The following is a 10,356-nucleotide window of genomic DNA, read 5'->3' on the forward strand; positions in this document are numbered from 1 at the left end:
CCTTGTTAGTGGAATTTAAAGTTCCAAACCCATTTTTAATTTTGCATCTTAAGTAAGGGAATGTATTTTAAGACACTGGGAGGGATGGCTTTTGCTGGATGTCATAATGTTTTAACTCTACTACTCTTAACTGCTACAGTTTAAGTATCCACTTGCAATATGCCTGGGGTAGGGAGGCTCATTAAGTAATCTTTTACAATTCTACTTGTTCAATAAATGTCCTAGTTACCTTAATCTTGCCTAACAACTCTTGATTGGCTGTAGATCTTCATATTCTTCCAGCTTTTTGAAGAAGAGCTTGAGGGTAGGGGTGGAACTAGAGGAGTCTTAGGGGAGATGACTGCAATTGGAGGGGGGCATTCTTACCTATCAGTCCACTAAGCCCCTGGTGGCCTGAAGTGTGGCTCCAAACTCAAGCTAGTGCTAACCTGAATCAACAGTCCTGTAGCTCCCAGCATAAGGTTTAACAAGGCCCTACATTTCCCTAGGTCACAAAGGGAACATGAAGGCTATTAAACAGACATTACTACATTAATGTCTGGTAGTTCTGGCAACAAAAGCTCACTTTTGCATTGCAGAAAAGAAGCCAGAGTTTTTGTAAGAGATTCTAACATGACAGACCTTTCAAGACTGATAAGTTAACTTTGGTAAATGAAGAAATTCATCCTTTTCTTGAACTCAAATGGGGAGAAGGGAAGGTATAAACAAAATCAAAACCTATATATAGCCTAGAACAACTCAGGGACCTCAAAAATGCAAGTCCTTAATGTGCTCATTGCCAGACTCAGACCTGAGGGGCACCACCTGCTTCACAGTAGTGTGCACCTTTGTGGGTGCCCTGCAAACACCTAGCTAGTTAGCTACTGATCCAAAGCAGTTAGCAGCATCCCCAAATTTGCATGCACCAGTGATGCACAGGTGTTTCTTCAGGCTGAGCAGAGCTCTTACTGAGGTCTGCCTAGATCTCCAGGGAAGAGACCTTTGTCTTCTTGAAGCTCTGTTGCCACTGCTATTCATTATAGGCATGCAGAATTAGCCTCTTGTGAGTCAGTGCCGGCTGGCAGAGTCCAGAAACAGCATCTCAGTATGAGGCTGTTCCAGGAAAAATTCATATAGCAATAACTCTGTTTCCTGCTCTCCCTGCACCTGTATTGCTACAGGACTCCAGTGTCAAGTTCAGAGCAATTTGGACTTGAAGGTGCAGATTAACTGAAGATGCTGACCAGCCAGGAGACATGGTGGTACCTGAGAATTAAGCTGATTTTTGTTCTGTTGTTAAGACTCACAACACCTGTTCTTGGTGATGATAGAATCACTGCAATTCTGCTAAGCTGCTGGACCACAGTCTGGAAAAAGTGTTGGGTCACAAAAGCCAAATGAGCACTGGGATAGAGCTCCCAGACTGACAGGAAATGTATTTTAACCATAAATTACAATATCCCACTGGCTTCTGGTGTATATATCCCACAACTCACAGCAAGAAAAATACTAGCATGCAAGGATCCTAGCAGGAGATCACTGTACTGGGGGTGGCTGCCCAGAATATGATGCACTTATTTAATGTGCATATACAAGTGCTGTGTGGATCAAGTGATTCAAAGAGGGCAGTAGCTTAAGCTAGCATCAAGAAGCAGTGCAGGTGCTTTGCTTTCAGTATAGTTCCTAATTACAGCAGTAAAGTCCAGAGAAGAGCCACGTGCATGATCAGAGGCCAGGAAAACAGACCTTATGATGACAGGATGAGAGCTATGGGACTCTTTTGCCTGGAAAAGTGCAGGTGCTGGGGTGATCTGATGGCCACCTTTAAGTTTATCAGAGGTGACCACCACCAGTAGCTGGGAGAATGTTTGTTCATGAGGTTGAATGGTTATAAGCTCCTGCAAGACCATTTCAGGCTGGACATAAGGAAGAATTTCTTTACTGTCTGAGCCTGCCATTGGAGGTGGTTGAAGCACCTACATTGAACACCTTCAAGAGCAAACTGGATGCTTATCTTGCTGAGATCCTATGACCCCAGCTGAGTTCCTGCCCTTTGGGCAGGGGGCTGGACTCTGATCTTCTGAGGTCCCTTCCAGCCCTAATGTCTATGGAATCTACAAAACAATTTTCAGGCACTGGCACACCACCATTTAGGACTTAGGAACTTTTGTACTTCACACTGTTGGAGATATGGAGAACCATAACTGTGAATATCACTTATAAAAGGAGATAACTGGCTGTGGAAACATTTGCCCACATCCATTAACAATCAAGTCTGGAGCCAAGCTACAGAGTGCAAAAGTCCCATAAGCAGACTCTTGTTGGGAAGGTGGAGCCAGCAAGATGTATGAAAAGAACCAAGCAGCAGAGAGATGTGATCACACTAGAGGTGGTTTACAATGTTTGACCTGGCATGTCATTCTCTACTATTCCTCTGTTTCCATCCTTCCTCTTCTTTCAGTACTGTGCCAAATGAGGCACAGATGTGAGAAACACATTAGATATTAGAAACTTTATTTAGGTTTGGGTGTTGCAACTGCAAAGTTTAGTTATTGGTACTTATCCTTCCTTCCACCTCCAAATATGAACACAGAAGGCAAATAAACATGAAGAAAGGGAGGAAAAGCTCTTGAGGCTAATACAAAATTGAACAAACTTGATGTTTTTACTCATCTGGGAATCAGGAGGTAACAGTCTAAAGCAGGAGTGGGCAGAATTGCGGATCCAGCTGGCAGCTAGACTCCATTTTTCCAGCACCCCCTGCCAAGGTCACTGCAGCTGGTTTCTATGGAGGCCCCAGCAAGGGCAGGGGCAGGGCCAGGGCCAGGGCTTCCATGGAGACTGGCCCCAGAAGTGCTGGCAGGGTGTGTGGCTGGGTGTGGAGCTGCTCTGAGGCTGGGAACTTGCAGCTGGGACAGAGCCACAGTCCACTGCCTGCACACCCTTGCCTGCTCTGCCCTAGCTCCAGACCACGCTGTTACTGTTGCAAGACACTAACTTAGGTTAAGGGAGCACTGTTGATGAAAGATAAATCTCTGCCTTTATGTATATTTTAGGGGATTGAATACATCTTCAAATGCTAAGTCTGTGATTTGATAAGTTGGATTAATTAATAACGTTAAAAGGGGAAAATAAAGGAGGCTGCATGGCATTACAGATCAGTCACTGACCTCCATAGCAGGATAAGTCATCAAGGAGTCCAAGTACTTGGACAAGAATAAGCTGATTGATCAGGAATAGCCAGCATAGATTTATCAAGAGCAAGTTGCACCTGACCAACTTGATTACTTTTTATGACATTGTGACAGGCTCTGTACATGGAAGGAGAGCAATAGATGTGTTACACCCTGATTTTAGCAGGGCTTTTGACACTACCTTCCACTGTGTTCTCATTTCTAAACTAAGAAAACAGACTAGATGAAAGTACTGGAAGGTGGATACAAAACTGGTTGGATCATCATGGTTAAGTATGATGTAGTCAGCAACAGTTCAATGCCCAACTGGAAGGAAGTATGACATGGGGATTCCCAGGGCTCTATCCTGATTCCAGTATTGCTTAACATTTCATTAATGTTTCAGAGGATGGGACTGAGTGCACCAAGTTGGCTAGAGTTCCAGACACTGGAGCCTTAGGGCTAGGATTCAGAATGGACCATTTGTTCAGTTTATCAAGACCAAAATCAATCTCATGAAATTCAAGAAGAGTGCAGAGTCCTGTACTTGGGATGAAACAACTGCATTAAAAGTACAGACTGGAGAAAGATTGGCAGTACTGCAGAAGAGGACTAAGGTGTAGAGGAAGGAGAAGGCAGGGATCACAGGGGACCAGAAACAGTATGAGCCAACCTGTGCTAGGTTGTATTAATAGAAGTGTTCCTTTGAAATCTAAAGCAAAAGAAAGATGTTGACAGATTGGACGCTGTCTAGCAAAGAACAGCAAAATTGATTAGAGGCCTGGAAAACATGATTTATGAAGGAAGGATGAAATGGGATTGTTTAGTTTGGAGAAGAGAGGACTGAAGGAGTATTTGAACAGTCTTCAAATACCTGAAGGATGATTTAAAAAAGAATGGAGATAGCCTCTTTTTCTGGCCACAGAGGGCAGGATTAGGAGCAGTGATCTCAAGTTGCAGCAGTAGAAATTTAGGTTGGATATTAGGAAAATTTATCATTATGGTAGTGGCCAAGCACTGGAACAGGTTGCCCAGAAAAGTTATGGAATCTCCATCTTTGGTTGTTTTTTAAGAGCAGGTTACACAAACACTTGACTGAGACTCCTTTAGTCTGAGACAATCTTGCCTTGAGCAAGGTATTGGATTAGGTTGGAGTTTTTTTAGCTGAAATTGTTATCTTCATAAAGGGATCTGCCAACCATGACCCAGATGCACAGCATCGTAGATTTCATGCCAAACACAGAGAATCCCAGCTATCACTGGTTTAACTCAGCATAAGTACAGTTGCCACCACAAACAGTGGCCTTTGTCTACAAATAGGGTAAGTGCCAGTTTCCATATTTACAAAAACTTTTTTTTTTTTTTTTACTGCAAATGACAATTCTTAATGGCAATCCCTATAATTTTTCAGTCTTGATTATGTTGCACCCATAATAAGCTTGATAGGTTAGTTCACATTTAGGAAAAAATAACTTTCAGTCAGTACAGACCTCTGGTGCTGGTGCACGGTAGCAGAATGGGTGAAACTTGTGTGTTTCTTCCAGCTGGCTTGTTTGTAAATGGGTACCTTGCTGTGCCACTGAATACAGAAACTGGTATACCTTAACCAAGCCAGTTGGATGGGCTATTAGTCACACAGCTGTCTTAAGTACCTCTTCTGACTTTGATAGGCACCTCACTTTTATGCTGCCAGGGTTGTACTGGTAGTTCAAAAGAGTTTCTATTTTTGAAGATTAGTAACTAACACGTGGGATAAAATATCCTTAAGTGTTAAGTGCTGCTTTAAAAAAAACAGCATTTCTTTTAGACTAAACCAGTGGTATTCAACCTCTGTAGCCCTGCACTACAGATGAGGAACGTTGCACCTATCCACGGGCCAGATCCTATGCATGAGATCTCATCCACAGGTTGGACCCAGTGTGGGGTTAGGGGGCAGGGTGAGTCTACAGATGTGATCCAGCATGTCAGTGCAACCTTGCACACCAGATTCAGCCACAGAGCAGGCAGGGGGGCTGTTACCCAGACCACAGGGCTTTCCAGAGGTCCAGAAATATGGCAGTGGAAGAGCCCTGGCAATGCTAATTGCCACAGTTCTAGAAGCAATTAATGTCGCTACCACTCCCCTCCCATCAATTTTCCTGACCTGCAGGTCAGGGAGCCTCATGGGCCAGGTGACATGACTCTACAGGGGTTGAGCAACATTGGATTAAAAAACAAACTATGGTCAACTGCATTATCAGCAACTGAACTGACCCTTAGCACAAGCAACACATACCTGGAAAAGGAAGAGACTTATAAAATTGGTCTGGTCATTTTCAGTTGAATTGTAGTGCATGATTCAATTATTGTTTACTGCAAAACAAACTAAAAAGGGAAGTTATTGTCAAGGTTGTTTTGGGTTCTCTCTTTTTATAGTCAAAAACTGAAATGCGTTATTTATAAAACAACTTCACAGCCAACATTAGCCTGTGTTTCCTCTGCTAACAATGGTTAGCAACTCCTGGTCTCAAGCATGCGAGCTCTGTCCTTTGATACTCTGACCAGAGGCTTCTGAAGAGCAAAAATGGGCAGCTCCATTTCCTTCAAGATTACATTGGCATAAATGAATGGTCCTTCCTCTACAGACATATTTCAATCAGATGGTAGCCCTGCCATATTTAGTCAGTGTTTCCATACAAGCTCTTCCAACCTGTAGAATACAGTAGCCATAGCCCCTTCTTGAGAAAACCTGGGAAAAAAGCCCTGTAGTACAGGGCTATTGATTCAATAAGGCCAACACTTACAAGACACGTTTAACAAAAATCAATACAATGTTACAATTTGTCATTTGGAAATATCTCCAATTTTTAGAATTCAGTGGTTTGGCAGGTAACCAAGCAGCAGAAAAGCTTTCCTGTTACTGTGTGTACCATAATCACGTGTTTTACTTATTACACATTTGACTAAGACGTCAACAACTGGTAAAGGAAAGGAGAGGCTTTTTTATGAGGAGTAACAATTAGAGCCAAGTTTGCTTCAAGTATTTCTCCTGCTTAGCAAAACATGCCACTTTTTAAAACACTTTTTTTTCAGAAGGAAAGGTGCAGAAGGAAAAGTAGCAGATTTCACATGTGAAAAATCACTGTGGTTATAGCTTTCAGTAGTTACTTTGTCAGCCTTAAGACACTACTGTGTTTTCTTCTTAAAATCCAGTTTCAGCTTGTTCAGACAGGCAGGGAAATCATCAGTGATCCTCCTTCTAGATTATGGCCCAACACAGCAGAAACCACTCAACATAGCTTAGTTAAACCCTGAAAAGAATCTCTGATATGAACTGTATTCAGCTCTCTCCAGTGTTTAAAAGCAAACACTGAAGCATCAAGAACTGAAAAATAACTGCAAGCAAAAGTGAAACAGGTCATTGATCTATTGAGGAAGCTATGAAAATATAACAGGAGTCCAACAAGCTGGATTAAAAAAAAATCACTTTAATAAGCTAAGATCCTCTTGGCAACAAGCTGTAAACAAATATTTAACAAGTTGTGGGAATTTCAACTAGACATCTAAACTGAAAATCCTAGATGCCTGGTTGAAACATTTGTCCTGACACAAAAGTAGTTTAAAAGTACATTTTTTTTTTAGAAAGTTATTGGGGTAAAATGTCAACTGGGAGCCCTCACCTAATCCGTGCTAGAACAATGGGAAAATTCTCCTCCCCTGGAAGATTCTTGTCTGGACATACTAAATTAAGAGCAACTCAAATCAGTAATAGCACTGGTACCATAGCACACAGCATCATCCACTTTTTGCTTGTATTTCTGATAGTTACAATTTCTTCTCTCTTTTCACAGTTACTTGAACTCAACTTTCTAGATGCATTAAAAACAGTAAAATTCAGTGCTTCCTTAAAAGAGAATTTCCCTGCACCAGCATTATGAAGGGTTTGCAAATTTCTGTTTTTTACTTCTTTGCATACAGGTTACTTTAAAATAACTTGCCCTCTGAAGAGTATTTCTTTTGATAAAGTGATAGGGAGGCTTCTCAAAGTTATGCTGGCTCAAATGTCAATGCCTTCAGTGATGCAAGAGCATGTGGCATAACAGTTTTCCAGACTGCTTTTGTGGATTTCTCCTTATAGAATAATGCTGGGAAAAGGAATGCTCAACTTCTTGAAAACATAGTTGCTTTCCAAATTTCATCTATAAAATTCTACATAAACTGCTCGCTCAGTTTAATGTATGCTATAGCTTCATTGATAGTAAGCAGAACTGGAGAAAAGGATCCCCTTGGATGTTTTACTCTTACAATGGTTAAAGTATGGACTCTTTGATAAAATGGCATCTAGATCCTTGCAGGTTTCTTCAGGTGCAATACTTCTTTAAGAAGTCAAATGAAACCAGGTGCAGCTTGTTTCCAGTTGTCTTTGAGACAATAAACTTGGATCAGGCTCAGTCACTATGAGCTTCTTCAACACAGCAGAATTATTTTGTCTTTCAACAGCCATCCAGCTCTTTCACCTGCTCAGTGACTGACGTAGCTCTTCATATGTTATCTGATCCTAATAAGAGCAAATGAGGAGGAGGGAGAAAAAACAAAAATGAAAAAAACACTGGCAGCCAGATCAAGAAACAATGCAATGTTTAAAAGGTGACTTACCCACTTTTCTCCAGGAAAACTAAATAGCAGCACCCTTGTGCCTGCTGGCTAGTATTTGGCCGAAATATTTACAAAAGGCAAATCAAACAGTCAAAATATGTCTCGTTTATAATGTTCCCTTAAGACAAAAATGTCACCACCGATCTGTAATTATTAACAGAAATCTCTGTTGGCAGAGTTCTTGTCCTTCACACTGTTTTGCTAGTCAGACACTCTCCCCTGACACAGTTAAATTAAAAAAGTACTAGTTTAAGCTAAACTTCAGATCTAAGTTAAACTTTTGCAAAGCCCTTTGCGTATGGGTCTCTTATTTCAGTCTGAAAGCAATTTAGTGTAGTTTAGCTTAAATCTGTTACAAAACTGAACAGAGGCAAGGATTTCTTAGGGTGGTATCTTGGGATAGAGTTAAACAAGCTTTCAAAGGCAAGACAATACTCTTGATGTCTGACAACAGCAAGCCAAGCACAGCATAATTAAAAAAAGAAACCCTCCCACCCCCCGTACTCATTCCTGCCCATGGCGGGGGGTTGGACTCGATGATCTGTCTAGGTCCCTTCCAACTCACTGATTCTATGATTCAAACAGTTGCAGGAAGGGATGAGATAAAATGCCAGGGGTAGCACAATTAGCAGAAGAAAAAAAACCCCTAAATCAAACTGCAAATCAGAAAGACCATGCTACAGGAGCTTGCAATGGTTTAACACAGCTTAACTGAGGTAACTGATTACATTTCTCACGTGGGCTGCTCTTATTTCTGTGATGTACAGGAGGATGGTAGATAATGCAGGATGGACAGGTTTGCTAGTTTGATAGGACAGGGAGGAAAGGTGGGGGTGTGGTGCTCTATGTCAAGGAGAAATACACATCCTCAACGATAGCATAGGGTCAGAGGAGAGGCACAAGGAAGTGCTCTGGGTTAGAATACAAGGAGGTTGAAAGGAAAGAGACTTAATGGTGGGGGTCTACTACAGACCAGCCAACCAGGGAGAAGAGCTAGATGGGGAATTCTTAAGTCAGCTCACGGAAGCAGTTAGGTCAAAGGACGTGGTCATCATGGGTGACCTAAACTTTCCAGACATCTGCTGGGAAGAGCAGTCAGCCAAGTCTGACTGCTCATGTAGGTTCCTAGCCGAGATAACAGGACCTCCATCTAACCCAGGAGGTACACGGCCCCACCAGGAGAGATGCCTTGTTGGATCTGGTCCTGGCCACGGGCGACAGTGACCATCGCCTGCTGCAATTCATCATCCAGCGCAAGGTGGCAAAGACCTGCAGCAAGGCAGCAGCCCTTGGCTTCAGGAGGCCAATTTCAATGAGGTAAGGAGAATAGTCAGGGAGACGCTGAGGTCCCGGAGGGGAGGGGAGTTGGGTGTCTGAGAAGAGTGGTTGTTCCTTAAGGAGACGATTCTCCAAGCCCAAAGGGAGGTAATCCCAACACGGATCAAAGGGGGCAAGAGGGTGCAAAAACCCCCATGGCTCACCAAAAGCATCCGGGAATGTCTCCTAGCTAAAAAGGAGGTGTACACCCATTGGAAGGGAGAGGCCATCACCAGGGAGGACTATACCTCTGTTGCTCAGGACTATAGGGGGGCAGTCAGGAAGGCCAAGGCAGAGATGGAACTGGGACTAGCTACCTGGATCAAGGACAACAAGGAGTCCTTTTTTAAATACACGGGGTAAAAAGAAGGTACCACGTAATGTGGGGCCTCTACATGCTAGGAAATCTGGTTGTGGTACCAGACAGCAAAGCTAACCTATTTCTTTGCCTCCATTTTTCTGAGCAGGGACTAGGTTATCCCCCTCACTGGGACCCCTGTAGGTCCCAGGGGAGGCGCACCCAGGCCTAGGATCAGAGAGGACCTAGTCAAGGAACTTCTGGGGGGACAGGATGTATTTAAATCAGCAGCTCCTGAAGATCTCCACTCCAGAGTGCTAAGGGAATTAGCAGAGGTCATTGTGGGACCCCAGGCACGGCTTTACAAGCACTCATGGTGCTCTGGCAATGTGCCAGAGGACTGGAAAAGGGCAAATGTGGTGCCCATTTTCAAAAAAGGGAGGAAGAAGGCCCCAGGAAACTATAGGCCTGTTAGTCTTACCTTGGTCCTGGTAAAGCTTTTTGAGAGAATTATCCTGGCACATGTCCGCGAGGGGCAAGCAGAGGAGATTATGCTTGGGGGCAACCAACACGGGTTCATTAGGGGCAGGTCCTGTCAGACCAACCTGGCGGCCTTCTATGACCAGGTCACAAAATCGCAGGTGTTGCAGTAGACGTAGTCTTTCTGGACTTTAGGAAGGCCTTCGACACGGTCTCTCACCCCATTCTCATTAAAAAACCGGGGGACTGTGGCATCAACACCTATAGTCAGATGGGTCACTAATTGGCTGGAGGGCCGCACCCAGAGAGTGGTGGTGGATGGGTCATTTTTGACTTGGAGGGATGTGGGCAGTGGGGTTCCGTAGGGCTTGATCCTTGGACCTGCACTGTTCAACATCTTCATCAGCAACTTGGACGAGGAGGTAAAAAGCACCCTGTTCAAATTCGCAGATGACACTAAGATGTGGGGAGAAG

At 43.4% G+C, this 10,356-nt stretch overlaps 1 protein-coding gene across 3 annotated transcripts in view; it reads right to left on the minus strand.

Annotated features, from left to right (window-relative positions):
• Positions 1-6,330: 6,330 nt before the first annotated feature.
• The window catches only part of NVL (nuclear VCP-like), an 82,367-nt gene continuing 78,341 nt past the window's right edge, over positions 6,331-10,356 (minus strand). For all 3 annotated transcript variants that reach the window (XM_019516512.1, XM_019516513.1, XM_019516511.1), the window contains exon 23: positions 6,331-7,689. In XM_019516512.1, the coding sequence (XP_019372057.1) occupies positions 7,645-7,689 (45 nt within the window). In that variant the 3' untranslated portion in view covers positions 6,331-7,644. The remainder of the gene's footprint in view (positions 7,690-10,356) is intronic.

Source organism: Gavialis gangeticus, unplaced genomic scaffold (assembly GCF_001723915.1).
Source record: "Gavialis gangeticus isolate Ggan-Ray unplaced genomic scaffold, GavGan_comp1, whole genome shotgun sequence".
Lineage (NCBI taxonomy): Eukaryota > Metazoa > Chordata > Crocodylia > Gavialidae > Gavialis > Gavialis gangeticus.